Source organism: Ursus arctos, unplaced genomic scaffold (genome assembly GCF_023065955.2).
Source record: "Ursus arctos isolate Adak ecotype North America unplaced genomic scaffold, UrsArc2.0 scaffold_25, whole genome shotgun sequence".
NCBI lineage: Eukaryota > Metazoa > Chordata > Mammalia > Carnivora > Ursidae > Ursus > Ursus arctos.
The window spans coordinates 2126590-2144574 of NW_026622930.1; the positions used below are offsets into that span (position 1 = coordinate 2126590).

At 42.2% G+C, this 17985-nt stretch overlaps 1 protein-coding gene and 1 pseudogene across 8 annotated transcripts in view; both read left to right on the plus strand.

Annotated features, from left to right (window-relative positions):
* Positions 1 to 17985, plus strand: part of PPP1R13B (protein phosphatase 1 regulatory subunit 13B) — an 85781-nt gene that overhangs the window by 49716 nt on the left and 18080 nt on the right. For 5 of the 8 annotated variants that reach the window (XM_048219907.2, XM_048219908.2, XM_057318390.1 and 2 more), the window contains exon 5: positions 16689 to 16790. In XM_048219907.2, the coding sequence (XP_048075864.1) occupies positions 16689 to 16790 (102 nt within the window). Of the gene's footprint in view, positions 1 to 7904; positions 8077 to 8183; positions 8740 to 9226; positions 9340 to 16688; positions 16791 to 17985 lie in introns of those variants that run through there. The other 3 variants (XM_057318392.1, XM_048219909.2, XM_026515195.4) reach the window with 3 other exon arrangements.
* Positions 13740 to 13839, plus strand: LOC113267447 (U6 spliceosomal RNA; annotated as a pseudogene).

Consider the following 17985-nt stretch of genomic DNA (forward strand, 5'->3'; position numbering starts at 1 on the left):
GTGGCTCAATCCTAAGATCCTGAGATCATGACCTGAGCTGAAGGCAGACACTCAATCAACTGAGTGACCCAGGAGCCCCCATAAAGTGAGTTCTGATGTTTAGACGTGAGGCGTCTGTGATCTTTCCCTGATGAAGTTATTTCTTAACAGGGAGATAATATTTATATCTCAAGATCAACAAAACTGAAACCTGAAACCAAAGTTGAAAATGTGTTTGTAGCCTTTATGTGAGTTTTTAATTAGAGGAGGGCAGAGAGCTGTCAGGAGGTATAACTTCGAGTGGAAGCATCACATCAAAGACACTGCTGTATTTTATGGTGCATGCACCTGCCTGTTAAGCCCAATAATACATTACGTTTGTACATTTCTTATTGTCTACAAAGCACTTTTATGTGCATTTTTAAAGTTCATAAGATACTAAAAACATCTTTCTCCAAAACTATTTTTGTATATACTCTAGATAGAGAATAATGGCACACTGAACCTGCTTTGTGGGCTACAGCAACAAGGACTGATCAAGCCACAGCTGAGGGAGGAGGGCGTGTGTGGGTTGGAAGAGGACAGGAAGCTGAGTTGGTGTGATTCATGCCCATTAGCAGCTGCTGGGGCAAGAAGCTCAGGAAGTTCTGCTGTCCAAAAGTTGCAGGTCAACAAGTCACGTTTTCTAAGAAATAAATACCCAGACCACTGGCCAAACTTCTGATTCAGTGAGTCTGGGGCCGGCCTGCAAAACTCCCCATATGCCTGGGTTGCCCTGCCAGGTTTGGGAACCTCCAGGTCACATGCACACACTGTCCTAAGCATTCAGAACTTACTTGTCCAGTAGAATTCTGGGGATCTGGTTAGACCATATGCTACAAAAGCAAGTGGATTTATTCTCTTAGTATATACTTGTGGCAGGGGTTCCCAGGACCATGCCTGGTTTCCGTGATTTACCAGGAGAACTCAAAAGACTCAGGAGCTAGTTGTACTCACAGCTATGATTGACTGCAGTGACAGGATATAGAGCCAGCTCAGCAAAGGGTACAGGAGTGTGGGGTGAAGTCTGAGGACACCAGGCGCCAACTTCCAAGAGGCCTTCCCCAGTGGAGTCACACAGGACATGCTCAGTCTTCCAGCAGCCAGACGTGACAACAGGTGTGACATGTTGTCGACCAGGAAAGGTCAGTAGAACCCCAAGTGCCCAGGGTCTCTTGAGAGCTGGTCATGTAGGCAGCCTCTGTATAGCAAGTACAAAAACACCAGACTCCAGAAGGAAGCAGGTATTTAACACAAACCATGTTATTTGCACCAACATTTTAGGTTCAGCGAGCCTCTCATCACTTCTGGGAATGGTGGGAACCCTCCCCAAATCTGAGTTCCCAGAGGACAGCCCAGGGCCCCCTTCAAGCCGGTCTGTAAGGAGAGTGGTCTCAGGTCTGTGGTGTAAATGCTTCTGCACGGCACCATTTTCCTTAGGTGTCCTGGAAGTGCTTTTCCTGTTTTCTCAGCAAACCACACTAAACCATGAGTCAGTTCCTGCTTTGTTCCTGTACATGCAGTGAACTGCTGAAGCCAGTCGATCCCGCCCTCTCTGCTTTCTTCTAAAAGCTTTGTAGTTGTAGCTCTTATATTTGGGGCTGTGATCCATTGTGAGTTGATTTTTGTTTGTGGTATGAAGTAGGGATCCTGATTTATTCTTTTGCCTGTTAATATCTAGTGATCCCTGCAGCATTTGGTGAAAAGACTATTTCTTCCCCCATTGAATTGTCTTGGTACCTTTATCAAAGCAATTGTACACAACTGTGAGAGTTTATTTCTGGAAGCATTTGTTATTAGTATGGTGACTTGGTCCCCTTATTTAACGTATGGTACCTGGACTCAGCTGTGCCTAATATCTCCAGATCAGGTAACATTTCAAGTGTCTAAAGAATAAACGTATAGACTTCCGCTTCTAGAGTCATCAGGTGTTGCCAGTTCTCGAGACAAATATTCTGTGGTGTACCTGGGCTTGTCCAGTCTTAGCTCCTCTAGCTTGGGGTTGTTTCAGACCTACTCAGGTGCCTTTCCCATTCGTTTTCTTTTCAGCTCCAAACATTTTTGTGGTCTCCTCTCCTGCTAGTTCATTTCTGTGGTTTTCTGTTATTTGGTGTCAGAATCCCTTTACTGTAATTTAGTGGTTTGGGTATTTCACGAAATTAGGATTAAATAATCCTCCACTGTAAGAAAAATGAGGTGTGGATTTCTTTCACTTTTCCCTGTTGGGATTTGTTGAATTTACGGATTCTGAGGATCAGCATCTATCAACATGTCTGAAAAATTCTGTGTAATTATCTGTACAGGTATTTCTGCTTCCACATTATTTTTGTCTTCTGGAACGCTTAATGAGACATATGTTATATCTTTCATTTTATTCTCCTTGTCTCTTAATTTCTGTTTTATGTTTTTATTATTTTCTCTCTTTGTACTGTGTTTTAGATGGTTTCTTATGATATATCTTTCAGTCAAGAATTCTGTGGTTAGCTCTGTTTATTTGGCTGTTTGGTACATATGATGTGCTTTTAATATTATTTGTTAGGAAAAGACAAGACACAGTCCGGGAGAAAATATTTGCAAATCCTATACCTGACAAAGGACTTGTATCCTGAATATATAAAGAAGTCTTAAAAAACTCAGTAAGAAAATAAACAAACTGATTTTAAAAGAAATAGGCAAAAGATTTGAATAGACGCTTCACTGAAAAAAATATACGTCAAGTAAACACATGGAAAAGTTTTCAACATCATTAGTCTTTGAGAAAATACAAGTTAAAACCACAGTGAGATACCACAGTATACCTATTAGAATGTCTAAAACTAAAGACTGATGCTAACAAGTGTAGGTGAGGATGTGGAGAGCCCAGAATTCTCAAACACTGATGTTAGGAATGTAACATGGTACAATCTGGTAAACAGTGTGACAATTTCTTTAAAACTTGAATGTGAATCGGGGCGCCTGGGTGGCTCAGTCGGTTAAGCAGCTGGCTCTTAAGTTCAGCTCAGGTCATGATCTCAGGGTCCTGGGATGGAGCCCCCTGTCGGTCTCCGTGTTGGGCATGGAGCCTGCTTAGGATTCGCTCTCTCCTCTCCCTCTGCCCCTCCCCCTCTCATGCTCGCTCTCTATCACTAAAATAAATAAACAAGTCTTTAACAAAAACTTGAACGTGACTCTGTTATGTGACCCAGCGATTCTACTCCTAACTATTTACCCAAGCAAAACGAAAACAGATGTTCATACAAACTTATATGTGGATGTTCGTAGCAGTTTGATTTGTGGTAGCCAAAATCTGGAAACAACCTTAATGTCTAGTAACAGGTAAATGGATGAAAAGCATTACATATCTTTATAATGAAATATTACTGAGCAGTGACAAGGCATGAACCACTCATACATGCTGCAACATGGATGGATCTCAAAACCATATGCTGAAGGGAAGAAGTCAGACCACAGAGTGCATACTGCTTGATTCTCTCTGTGTAAAACTCTAGGAAGTGTAGGGGTGCCTGGGTGGCACAGTCGGTTAAGTGTCCGAATTGATTTTGGCTCAGGTCATGATCTCAGGGTCGTGAGATTGAGCCCCACATCAGGCGTGGAGCCTGCTTAAGATTCTCTCTCTCCCTCTCCCTCTGCCCTTACCCCCTCCCCCTGAAAAAAAAAATCCTCTAGGAAATGTAGACTGACTTCTAATAGCAGAAGGTAGATCAGTGGTAGCCTGTGTACCTGGGAGCCAGGCACAAGGAGGTGGGAGGGAGGGGCCACAAAGACACAAACCGACAGGACGCGAGCCAGCTTCGGAGTTCCCTCATGAGCCAGAGCTTCGGCTCCCCCTCTGTAACTTCCTTACTGTTGTGGCGGCCCAGTGACGCTTTGAAAAATAGGTGTTTGTGTTTTATCTTGTCTTGTAGGTGTTGTGGTCAGGAGCAGAGTTTCGTGTGTCTTGGGGGCCATACTGTGGGAAACAGTGGTTCCCATGGTGTTATGCTTATAGCCCTCGTGTGGGACGTGCTGGTTTTTCTCCTGGTGTTATTTGTGTTCATCGACAGCCCTGTTTTCCTCCTGATCTTTCCAGCCCTAATCGTTCCTAGCCATTTGTTTTGGGTATAATACGTGTTGAACCAAACTGTGACTTTATATGGGTGAATTTTAATCAGAAGAGTAATTCACATTTATCAGATAAAATAGCCTATTATAGTATTATTACAGGGGGTAGGGAGTATATTAGATACTAATTGACTCCTATTAATTTGTGAGGCTTAGTAATTGCTGGAATATGAAATGTTGCAGCTCCAGAATATAATGAACTGTTAGACTCAATTTGTATTGTTGTGATACAATTAAGTCTCCATGTTTATAATGTATCTTGATATCATTATCAGCTGTTTTCTTTTGTTTGCTAAGTAGGCAGGTGAAAATGCTCTCCAAACCCGAACATGTATAACCATGTGAGGTATGCAAAAAGAGAAGGGACTTAACGTTCTAAACTATTATGTGGGCATAAGTAGATTTTATCCTAATTATTTTGTCAGAGTTTCTTTTTAGGCATGTTTGTCATTTTTGGAATGACATTATACATGAGAATCCAGTTATACTTTAAAAAGTCAGTTATACCAAATAATAAAAATAAAAAATAAAACATCAGTTATAGTTTTTTTTTTTTTTTTAAGATTTTATTTATTTATTTGACAGAGAGAGAGACAGCCAGCGAGAGAGGGAACACAAGCAGGGGGAGTGGGAGAGGAAGAAGCAGGCTCATAGCAGAGGAGCCTGATGCGGGGCTCGATCCCATAACGCCGGGATCACGCCCTGAGCCGAAGGCAGGCGCTTAACCGCTGTGCCACCCAGGCGCCCCACAGTTATAGATTTAAACAAATATCTTATTAAATTACCAGATAGGATCCCGGCTGATTGGTCTAATTCTTTATTTTTTTTTTTTACTTTTTTGTTGTGAAATATACAGAAGAACGTGTAAAATATGCACAGATTAAAGAATTACTTAAAGAAAACACTCCGATAACTACCACCTACGCTTAAAATTTCTCTCTTTATTCTTTTTAGAGCAATTGTATTGAATTTATTTGGTATTGGACAGACCAAAGACAAAAGCAAGGTGTTTGGTGGTGGCTACTTGAAGTCTGCTTCAAATTCCACAGAGGAAGAAAGGGTGTTTTTAGAGAGAGGTGTGTAAACAAGCACCATACAGTGTGAGAAGTGCAGGAAGAGTAGAACAAGACGCCAAAATAATAGGATGTGATTTGATTAACTTACTGAGGCGGCTATCAGGAAAGACTTCCCAGAGCTGGAGGTCGGAGGCCTCTGTGAGGACGCAGGGGAAGAGCGTGAAGCGCTGTGAGCAGCAGAGGATGATCAACACATTGGTAACAATGGAGCATAAACTGGGGACGAGGAGGGTCAGGGGGACACTGTGGGGGGAAGAGAGCTGAAGTGTACTGGTCAAGGGAGGGGCCAGATCCTCACTGTGCTAAGAGCCTGGACTTAATCAAGCAAGAGAAAGACAGGATGAGCTGTGTTTTAGGAAGAGCCCTCTGGTTCTAGTGTTGTGAGAATTCTATGTCCGGCATAGGGGGTGGGGATGAGACTGGAGACAGGGAGCCCTGTGACGTCATTGCTTGCTGCACTTGACAGTAGACTCACAACTGGAATCCCAGAGAGAGAGTTACTTTCAAAGGAAATAATGGAAAAGAAGAATTTCAAGGTTATGGAGATATAAGCTCAAAAGGCATGCATGCATCTATAAATTATAATTTAGAAGAAATGAGGTTTTAATTCCTTTTTTAAAAAAAAGATTTATTTGAGACAGAGAGTGTAGGTGGAGAGGAGGATCAGAGGGAGAGGGAGAAGCAGACTCCCCACTGAGCAGGAAGACTGACTCAGGACTCAATCCTAGGACTCCGGGATCATGACCCGAGCCAAAGGCAGACGCCTAACCAACTGAACCACCCAGGTGCCCCTAATTCATTCCTTCTTATAATTCACGTATACCTGCTTATATGAAATTATCCCTAGAAAGTCAAAGACGGAGTTAGGCTTTCTTAGACTTCCTCTGGAATAATTTAAGCATTGATTAGCAAGCCTCCTCCAGGAAGCTCTCCACTGTTGCTGGTCAGGTGACATTAGTCTATTTGGTCATTTCTCATAATCTTCCAAAACTAAAGAGTAGCCTAGAGTTATCATTCTTCTCTTTATTGCTTTATTATTATATGCTAGAGTCAAGTTATATTTAGCTTTTATGTTTTTCAAGGGGGGAAATCGGCCCTTTCCTGTTAGGTTGAACCGTATGAAATTGTTGATGTTTGACCATTTTCGACGTACAAAAACAGCATTTTCATCTGATTCAAACTAATAATCAGTAGATGGCATCTGGTAGAGCGTTTGCCCTTTGAAACAATGAATGACTGGTAGTTGGAAGCAATCACAGGTGCCTGTGCTGCAGCCCATGGGGAGAACAATGGGGGGCCAGTACGTCCTGTGTGAGGGAGAGAGCGTCCCGCTTGCTGTCAGGAGACCCGGGTTGAGGGGCTGATACTGCTGCTGACTCACCACTGAGCTTGGGGGAGCCGCTCAGCCCACTGCTGGAGCTCAGCTTTCTCATCTGGGAAATAGGCTTCAGAACTTCCCTCCTAGGGCTTGTGTAAGCGTCTGTTAAGGTAACTGTAAACTCAGGTTTCTATATAAATGACATGCAAGTTCTCATTACATGTTGTTGAATCTCTAGAATTCATAGTTCACTAAAAAAAAAAAAAAAAATAGAGCTCTCTCCTGTCTCTGGAAGTGATGTCAGATCCTGAGTGTCAGAACAATTGTATGAGAGACTCTGCAGAGGACCAGGAAAAGCTTCAGGAAGCAGATGGCATTGCCACTAGATCTTAAAGGATAGGTAGAGTAGAGGAAGTGGGGGGAAGGGCTTTGTAGCCAGAAGGAAGAATGTGAGCAGAAATATGAAGGTGGGAAGTGTCAATTCTGGAATGGAGAGGAAAGCATGGGTATGAGATCGATCAAGAACCCTGAGCAACAGCTTATATTTGCAGCAACGTAGGCTCAAGTCAAAGGTGAGGCCGAGGTTCCTGGGCAAATGCTATAGCTATGAATGGAAGTAAGAAATTGAGGGAGGAAGCCAGGGTTGGAAGGAAAGGGAGGAGTCTGGTTTTAGACATGCTGGGGGTGAAGTGCTGGCATGGTATATAAGTCAAAGTGTGACTCTGACCAGGGGAACAGTGGCTCTGGCACTCTTTTGAGAGAGACTAGGGCTGGATGGCTTGACCCCTCAAAGGGTACTTTGCGTTCTCCGTGTCAACTAGTACAGAAGGGAGCAAGGAGGACAGACCGTTGAACTACAGCACTCCATCTCATCACAACTTGAAAGCTTGGGGAATTTTCTTTGCCCAAGTAATAGAACAGTAACATTCTTGTCTGTTATAACCAAGGATGAAATTATTTAGTTGAGTGTTAAAATCAGCATATCAGGATTAGAGCTGACATCTGAAGTGACCCATTAGCAGTAGGTGTTTAATTGCTGACGAAGTCCACTAGTCTTTTCTGTTAACTGACTACCAAGGAATGTAGGTTAGTCATTGAGGATAAAAGCAGCATTTGTAGTGAAAACCTCTATTGACTGCATTGTTAGCTAGCTGTCTTAAACATATGCCCATAAACATAAACTCCCTCTCTTTGTACTGTGGCAGTGCTGGTGAGAATAACAACCAAACTGTAGGTAGCAAAGAACAGAGTGAGAGAAGTAGAGTCTTCATGAGACTACAGGAAATGGATGTGGTGGTTAAAAGATGTCCGCAGATTCTTTAAAATTCCTCTCTTCAAAAGGCAGAGCCTAATTCCCCTCTTTTCTTCACGTAACGACTGGCTCCTAACAGAACTTGGAGAATGTGATGCTATGTGACTTCTGACGCTAGCTCATTAAAGATAGCTCCCCGGCACTGTCCTGGGTTGTTCGCTTGGGGACGTCAGCCGCCGCATTGTGAGTACACTCAAACAAGCAGCTCTGAGAAGAGGTCCACCTGTAGCCAGCCCCAACTTGGTAGCCATGTGAGTATGCCATCTTGGACTCAGATCCTCCAACCCCAGTCAAGCCTTAAGCCCTATCAACCTCATGAGAAATCTTTCTCTCTCTCTCTCTCTTTTTTTTTTTTAAAGAGAATAAGGTGGGAGGGGCAGAGGGAGAGGGAGAGAATCTTAAGCAGACTTGACACCCAGTGCGGAGCCTGAAGCAGGGCTCGATCTCACAACCCAGAGATCATGACCTGAGCAAAAATCGAGTCGGATGCTTAACCAATGAGTCACACAGGTGCCGCAGCCTCATGAGAAGTCTTAAGCCACAGCTGTCCAGCCAAGCTGCTCCTTAATCCTTTTTCCACAGAAACTGGGAGCCATTATGAGTATTTGTTGTGTTTTAAGCCCCTGAATTTAGATGTGATCTGTTATCAGCAGTAGAGAACTAATACGTACCCTTGGAATGAATAAGGTGGGCTGTTGATTCCCAAATCGTTTTCACAAGTGTACAGTGTATGAACAATGAAAACATCCTTACATAAGTAGTAAACAACACATAGATACATTTGAAAAATAAAATGTCATGTAGTGAGAGTGTGTTGTACTTGCCAAAGGAGGAGGAGAAGGCGGCTTCACGGCAGGCGTGGTTGGTGGAGGTGGGGAATGCGAAGGACTCCTCCTTTGGAATGGCTTTGAGATGTAAGTTCTTCCTTTCGTGTCATTTTCTTCACCAGTTTTTCAACTTTTGGGGAGATTGCACTCAAACTGAGCTTAGAAATAAAGTTATAGTACAGGAAAGCATCTTTAGGGTAGCACAAGCTTTATAAGAGAGTACTTCAAGACAGGCGGAGTTAGCCCACATGCACAGTGGACCCGAGGGTCGGAGGAGATGGCCGCACAGCTTTATAAGAGAGTACTTCAAGACAGGCGGAGTTAGCCCACGTGCACAGTGGACCCGAGGGTCGGAGGAGATGGCCCCTCTTTGTCACTTGGCATGTGTGCTTATAGCGCGCCGCTGGGGCCCGTCCAAGCAAGGTGCACAGTTCCGCGTTGCACCATGTCCTGTCCTCTGACCTGGGTTGAGTAAATTGGTGGCTGTTTGCCTGAAACTGTAATGTCAAAATATCTCTTCTTATAGAGCATTTAGTGTGGTTTTTTGTTTGTTTTGTTTTGTTTTTGCATTTAGTGTGTTTTTGAACGAAAATCATTATACCAGAAAAAAAAAAAGTCTGGAAAATGGCATAATTTTTCAGGAACTGCGGTAGTGAAGAATCATTAACTGAACGGACACTGTGCAAGGTGATGAATCCTTTTGTTTTCATAGATAAAATTGCCATCTTTGATAAGTTCTTTGCACATGTTAGAAAAATACTCTTGGCGCATATTGACAAACTGCACCAACAGTCTGTCGGAAGTTTCAGCTGAGTCTTCCCATCGCGAGCGGCGTAGGGCGGGAGACTTGCTGCAGTGGTTTGTTTGGAGAAACTTCATTATTTATTTTTAATGCCTGAATTATTGTAACACCAGTTTAAAAATTATATTTAAAACATTACCTGAAGAGACAAAAAATACCTTTGATTAAAGCATGTTACCCGTTGACTTGTGATCCAAACATTTCACCCGTAATTATCAAGTGAGGCATAGACCTTCTGAACTTCTTTAAAAAAATCTAGTTGTGATAGCCTGTTTTTCAGGCATATGGTAGTTTCAGGAGTTGTGACTCATAACATAATACAAACGAGATATTAAACTGGGAAATAAGCCCCCTTTTCCTTAACTAACTTTTGACAAATCTTATTTATTGATAGCTTATTTATTGAAAATCTGATCACAGTATGTTTTGGTTGATCACTTTTTTGGACATTTTTATGCTTTTTAAAATTACTTAACTAGGGGCGCCTGGGTGGCTCAGTTGGTCAAGCGTTTGCCTTCAACTCAGGTCATGATCCCAGTGTCCTGGGATCGAGCCCCATGTCCGGTTCTCTGCTCAGTGGGGAGTCTGCTTCTCCCTTTGCCCCTCCTCCTGCTTGTGCCCTTTCTCTCTCTCTTAAATAAATAAAATCTTTTTTTAAAAATTAAAAAATAAAATTACTTATCTAAATACCACTTATGGAACCCTTTCTTTGCTAACAGGTTAACATTCTGTTTAAAAGGAGGATAATAACAATTAGGGGCACCTGGGTGGCTCAGTCAGTTAAGCATCTGCCTTTGGCTGAAGTCATGATCTCAGGGTCCCAGGATCAAGCCCCACATTGGGCTCCCTGCTCAGTGGGGAGCCTGCTTCTCCCTCTCCCTCTGCCCCTCCCCACTGCTTGTGCTTGCTTTCTCTCTCGCTCTCTCTCTAAAATAAATAAATAAAATCTTAAAAATAAAAATAAAAAGAGGATAATTAAAATGTAAACATTGACAACACCAAGTGTTGGCAAGGATGTAGAGAAGCTAGAACTTTTCCTTTGTGGCTGTGGGGGTGTAAAATGGCATGCTTCACTATGGAAAACAGTTTGGCTGTTTCTATAAGTCAAACACACAAGTACCACACAGCCCACCTGTTCTACTTTCTTGACATTGGTTACCCAAGAGAAGCCAGAACACTTGTCCACATAAATACTGGCACATGAATACTCAAGATAGCTTTATTCATTCTAGTCCAAAAGTGGAAACAACCCACATGTCCATTAACAGATGCATGGACTAACAAAATGTGATCTGTCCATCCAGCAGGATACTACCCAGCAGTAAAAAGGAACAAATTACTGATACGTGTAGCAACATGGGTGATCTCAGAAGCATTGTGGGAGTGAAAGAAGCCAACCTAAAGAAGCACGTTGTGCAGTCCCATTTGTACAGAATTCTTGGGCAAGCAGATGAGGCTATCAGGACACAACGACAGGCTACACATCTGGGGAGTGGTGTGGGTTTGGTGGCATAAGGAGTGCAAGTGACTAGCAGGTGTCAGAACTCATTCAACAGTGTACCTTAAGTGGGTGCATTTTATTGCCTCTAAGCTATACCTCAATAAAGTTGATTTAAAAGTGAACATAGGGGCATCTGGATGGCTTAGTCAGTTAAGCATCCGACTCTTGATTTTGGTTCAGGTCGTGATCTTAGGGTCTTGAGTTTGAGCCCTATCGGGCTCTGTGCTGGAGGTGGAGTCTGTTCAAGATTCTCTCTCTCTCTCCCCCTCTCCCCTGCCCTCCGATAATAAGAATAATTTTAAAAAATAGAAGTTAACATTGATTTCACTGTGTATTTGTTAAATTAGCCAGTCGTCATTTCATTTTGTTTACCTCCCAGTATGGATATTTTGGGGTGGTTTTATTTTTCTTTTCTTTTCTTTTTTTTTTTTAGCCCAACATTAGGACAGAAAATACAGTATGAATATTTTTGAAGTTTTGTGTATGAAATGGACTAGAATATTTGCTTATCAATTTTTTAAGTTGCTAAGATCTTAAGACCATAAAAAATGAAAAATTATGTTTTTTGCTTTTTTTTTTTTTTAAGATTATTTATTTGAGAGAGAGAGCATGAGCGGGAGGAGAGGGAGAGGGAGAGGGACTCCTGGCTGAGCAGGGAGCCCTACCCAGAGCTCGACCCCAGGACCCCATGATCAAGACCTGAGCTGAAGGCAGACGCTTGACTGAGCCACCCAGGTGCCCCTATTTTTGCTTATTTTGAGTGTTGTGAAATACTACCTTTATTTGAAATTTTTTGTAAAGTCAGGAACAATAATGTATGGAGGTTTTAGCTGCTTTTTTGGGTTCATTGTTTTGGGAAGGGAGGTTTTAAGAGAATCCTTTTATTTTTAGACCCACAGTTCCCATAATGACTAGATCCAGGATAGCCAAGTGGGTGTAAGACGTCCTGCCCTCTGGGCTCCTCACGAGCTTTCTAGGGTGGGTACCAGGCTTCAGTGTACTTTTTATAAGAGTCCTCATGCTACATTGAGAAATGCTGTAAACGTCTTTCAGTGAAAATATAAGTATAAAGAAAACTGAGCTCAGGTTCTGTTGCTCATAGTTGAGTGTGATGAGTAAACTAATTGCTTCCATTATGAGATTATTTCTTCATTGGTCACACTCACTGAAAACAGGGAGAAACTGCATTCTGCTTGTCTCTTATATTAGCCTTAGTGTCTCGGATTATATCTGGAATAGCGAGGGCAAGTGAATTTTTCTGGTATGGTGGTGTTGAGCATGTATCGCACTCAGACCACTCCAGTTCCCATGACCCCTTCACAACTGCCCTGCCGTTCGTCCTCCGTGCGATCGCCAGCACGTAGTTTCTTCATTCCCAAAGCTCCATTGTCACTGCTGCTTCCAGTCTTTCCAGGCAGACAGGAATTAGGGGACACGGTCAGAAGGATAGTGATAAGGGCCAGAGGAGGTTTGGGTTAACGAGGTGTTGAGAAAAATCTGGGGATGCCAGGCTGACTTAGCGGAGCATGTGACTCTTAGTCTCGGGGTTGTGAGTTCGAGCCCCATATTGAGTGTAGAGATGACTTACTAAAAAAATAGAGTCATAAAAAAAAATCCGGAGAGGCAGTTAAAATGGTGAGAAGGATGTAGACTTTTCATAGGAAGACAGAACAAAAAAAAAAGTGTGGGCTTTTGAATTTGGAAAGATGCTGTCTTTAGAGGGTGATAGCATGCGGTGGAAGGGTGAGGAAGCACCGAGTTGTTTATAAATCCACTCAACAGACCTTGGTCATTGTCAGGGCTGTGGCTGGGCACTGGGCCAGGTGCCCTGGGCGCCGGGTGGGCTAGGACCTCTAGCTGGTGGGGGCCAGGAGACTCTCGAAGTCTCTCATTAGTTAGAGGGTCCCTGGTATAAGTTTTCTGTCAGGTAAATATTTTGTGTACAAAAGCATTGTAAGTTAGAGGAGTAAGTCTCTCAGTGTATCATTTTGTAAGTAGATTTGTGGAACTTTGGAGAAAGATAAATGATCATGAAGGTGGGGGGCCCGAGGCTTCTGTTTTTCCCTGCTCTTGTGGGGGGTGGGGGAGTCGTTAGACGTGGCGTTGAGTGGCCATGCTGGTTGTGAGAAATGGGAGCGTGACCTGCGTTTCACAGGGAGCAGAGACCCTTTCCCTAGAGTCCAGAGTTGAGGTAGAATGTTGTGTGAGCGGGGCCTGAGCCACGGGGCCCCAGCTAGCAGCCCCTGCCAGAGGGTTCTTGGGCAGGCTGGAGGCTAGGAGGTGTCTCCTCCAGGCCTGCATCTGTCGGAGCCTGCTGGACCTGCACCCAGAGCCTTTGCACTGATTGTGCTGCTCGTGGAAGTGGCTCGTCCTCTCTGTGACCTGGAGCTGAACTCACAAGGTAGCTCTGCCAGGAGGGACCTCAGTGAGCCCAGGGAACAGGATTTGATTTCTTCTTACTCAATGCATTGAAAAGAAATAAGCAAGGAATTAGGTCATAGGTTTGTTTGAATAAATTGAGTGCATATGGAGAATTGAAAATTTTAAGAAGGGCTGAGTTGGCCTGGAGAGAATGCACAGTGAAAGGCCCGTCATAAAAGGATTGAATTTGCACTGAAGGTTTTTGTTTTCTTAAAAAACTGAAAAGGTGCTTCTGTTTGCTAAATTTTCACATTGAACAATTAAGAGAATATATACTAACGTAGAATATTGCATATTTGTTGACTTAATGGTGGCTGGTGTTTTTATAACCCATTTAAAATACAGTTAAGTTACAGGGGTGGTGCTGGCTTTGGCAGCGTGTATGCTGAAAAAGTGGAACAATACAGAGAAGATTAGCTGGCCCCTGGATGACATGGAGACTTGTGAAGCGTTCCATGTTTTTTATGTTAACTATACCGGAATTAAAATAAAATGAAATATAAAATAAAAAACAAAAAGTTACACAGGGATGTTCACTTTGAAAGGATTCATTGAGCTGTGCATTATGAATACGGTTTTCCGTATGTAAGATCTACTTCAATACAATGTTCTTAAATTACCATGTATATTAGCATATGTGGAAGATATGCCTGAATGATTTATGGCAGCTTAACGTTGCCGGAAACAGCACAAGATGAGCAGTTGCATGTCTCCTCTGTGATCTTTCCATTGTTACTGTAAGCCACTGGTAGGGAAACGAGACTAAAGACTGTTTAAATTGTAAAATTATGAAATTAATGTAAATTGAAAGATTTGGTGAATGGACATAGCTTTTCTCTAGTCAGAAATACTTCTAACAAGTAAAAGTTCTGAAGGTTTCAAAAAATATAGTTTGTTGTAGTGATCTGAAAATCCAGTATGTGGAAATTAGCAACCCTTTATTAGAGTTAAAACAAAGTTCGGGCATTTTGATGGTTCTGCCAGGCCCCCCCCCTTTTTTTTCCATAGAATAAAGAAATTTATTTTCAAATGGAAGTTTCTGTATTTGGCAGTTTACAGTATCTAGTTCTGCAAAGGGGCTTTTGCTCCGTATTGTTTCCTCAGGAAACAGGGTGGGGGTTCCAGTTGAGATTGTTGAACAAATCCTGATTCCATTTTTCAAGAATGTGCTTGAACACTTTAAGATATGGGGAAGCCTGGAGTCAGCGGAACAGAGGTCACAAAAGAATGGAAAGTAAAGGCTTCCTAAGAGTATAGCTGAACCTAGAAGTAGAGAGTGGCGGTCTAGGGAGGGACGGGCGCCTCCACGGTTACCACGGAAGGGACTGGAGGAAGACAAGGGTGGCTGGGACTGCAGCTCTGCTCCCTCATCAGTTCTGTGCCCTATACGTGTCCCTTCCCCTTTCCCCCACCATTGCTCACCCAGTGTGAGGCTCTGCTGGTCTCCACACAGACGTGTTATGAAGACCAGGCCGTACAATGCATGAAACGTGGCTGGTTACACGCAGGTAGTATGTGTGGTAAAGAGCGTGCTGAACTGATGGTGGAAAACAAGGGCTCTGTGTCCTGCTTTGCCACGTGGGCCGTCTGACCTGTGGCAGATTGTGTGAGCTTCTCTCTGCTTGTTTTCTCATCTCTAGAATGGGGTACAATAGTACTTACCTGAGAGTGTCCCTGTGAGGCTCAGATGCGTTCATTAACGGAAGGTACCCAGTCAGGGGCATGACACATGATAAGCACAATAAAAACGCCTGATGTTGTTATTATCATCATTAACAGAGGATAGAGACATGCCTTCCAGTTCCATCTTACCTTTTTGTGTTCATTCAAACAGACACAGTTCTGTCAATAATGGGTCAGTCCTTGGTGTAAGCCATATATATGGTGTTTGTGTTTTTAATGAGGTATTTGTATTTTTAGAATCTTCTACACATTTCAGCTTCTCAAGACCAGTTGGCAGTGAAGATGACATTGGTCCTCGGGTGTCACCTACACAGTTTTTAGGTTGTGTGTCCTCAAAACATTTGACATCCCCACTTACTCAAATATACCCTTAAATAACCAGTCCAAAAAGAGGAAAAGAGGAATGTCATTTTTAATACACATTTGCAAACGTTTGCTTAAAGTTGGGTCCCTTTTTAAGAAATTCCAGTATAGTTAACATCCAGCGTTGTATTAGTCTCCGGTATGTGATGTAGAGGTTCAAGAGCTCTGTGACCCAGTGCTCATCTGGGTCAGTGTACTCTTAATCCCCACCGTCTGTTTACCCTCCCCTCTGGTGACCACCAGTTTGTTCTCTATAGTTAACAGTCTGGTTTTTTATTTTTCTCTTGTTTCTTTGTTCTTTTGTTTCTTAAATTCCACATATAAGTGAAATCATATGATATTTGTCTTCCTCTGACTTATTTTACTTAGCATTATACTCTCTGGCTCCGTCCATGTTGCTGCAAATGGCAAGGTTTCGTTCTTTTTTTTTATGGCTAATAGTCCATTATGTATATACCACATCTTCTTTATGCGTTCATCTATCAATAGGCATTTGGGCTCTTTCTATATCTTGGCTATTGTAAACAATGCTGCTATAAACATGGGGTCAATATATCTTTTTGAATTAGTGTTTTCATACTCTTTGGGTAAATACCGAGTAGCGGAATTACTGGATCATATGGTAATTCTGTTATTTATTTGTTTATTTATTTATTTAAGAGAGCATGAGATGGGGGGCGAGGAGGGGCAGTGGCAGAGGGAGAGGGAGAATCTTTTCTACTTTTTATTTTTGGTGGGCAGGAAAGCAAGGTTTATTGAGTGATAGCAAAATGATAGTACAAAGCTCCCAAGGAGGGAGGGACCCAAGGGGATTGCCCAAGAGGGAGAATCTCAAGCACACTCCGCACTTAGCGCAGAGCTTGATGCAGGGCTCAGCCTCACAACACTGAGGTCATGACCTGAGCAGAAATCGAGAGTTGGACACTTAACTGACTGAGCCATCCAGGCGCCCCAGTGGTAATTCTATTTTTAATTTTTGGAGGAAACTCCATGCTGTTTTCCACAGTGGCTGCACCAGTTTGCATTCCCACAAGTTGGGTCCCTTTTTAATATAGTATTGAACATATTAAAAAAGCTGTTATTTAATAAAAGCTGTCAACAAGTAAGAAAAGTTCTTCTGTACAATTAATTTGTATTATCTTAACTTCTAGAAGGGAAGCTGTTTAAAGATCCTGATGTGTATATGTTCTGACACTAGAGAAAAATGATTATGCAGATATGCAGATAAACCTACATTCCATCCTGAGTGTGTTTTGTTCCCTGTAGGTTGGAAATCCACGTGTAGAACTCACCCTCTCAGAGCTCCAGGATATGGCAGCTAGGCAACAACAGCAGATTGAAAATCAGCAGCAAATGTTGGTTGCCAAGGTGAGTTATAAAAGCAGAGGGGGGAAAATGTTCAAAACGGGTGTTTTTTAATGGTGAGATTGGAGTTACTGCGCTCGTGGTACCACTTGTAAGTAGGACTATCATTGGAAGTGTTGAATACGATGTCTTTCTGTCTTGGTGATCTCTTCTGTAATGATCCATGAGTACTGTAGCTTCTTTAAGTTGGGAAGGTATCAGAGCAAGATCTTCACACGCACATTCAGGCAGCCCAGAATAGGAAATGGTTGACCTTCGTTTGCCAACTGGAGATAAAATTTGGATGAAGACACTGGTCATGGGCCCATGAGACAATGACAGTTGGTTATCCAGTCTTCCCTTTATGCCACTCTACATGGAGTTTGTTTAGTGTATTATGATGCTAGGCAGTTAATCCTTTTTATATACACCGAATTCTACATTTGTCATTGAAATGCTGTAACAAGATTTGAAATTTGTCTTGTCACAGACTAAAAAAATCAAACCTGTCACTCATGCGTGCTGGAGAATATTCATGTTGTATTTATCTCTAATGTTCTGAAACTGCTATGAAAAACTGCAATATAAAGAGAATATGTAAACATTTCTGCCTGGGGTCTTGTTGCTTTCTCATAGAGAGGTTGACCTGATGGCCAGATGTTCAACCCCACTTTTCTCACGTATCAAGTGGCCATATAATTCATTGTACTAGCCACTTCTTTGTGGGTAACAGAAAGTTTATTGGATTTACGAGAATAAAAAACAAAAGTAAATTGGGAAGTATTTCATCCCTTTAATAAGATTTCTAAGATGAAATGAATTATGCAATTATAACATTTTCTAGTTTGGCTTTTTATTTCCTTTCCAAATATTGATCCAAGAGTATTACTAATAAAAAGATTCTTGAGTATTTTCAGCAGCGTAAATTACAAGTTAATGCTAAGAGGGGTATGTGCTTTACATATTCAAGTATGTGTTTCCTGACTGTAGCATGTAATGTGTGACTCTTGTATCATCACAGTTAGTCCCCTCCTTACTTAGGCCTATTTTATGCATACGTGTAGGACCATGAGTATTTCATGTCGACTGTTACCCTCAAAGTGTGTCTTCATATGAATAGGGAAAAGACTATTGAAGAGTATTGCACATATTTTTATTTTAGGACTGTCCTGTTCTTATTTGACTGTAGAATGTTTCATTAGTTTTGAAGAAATTATCT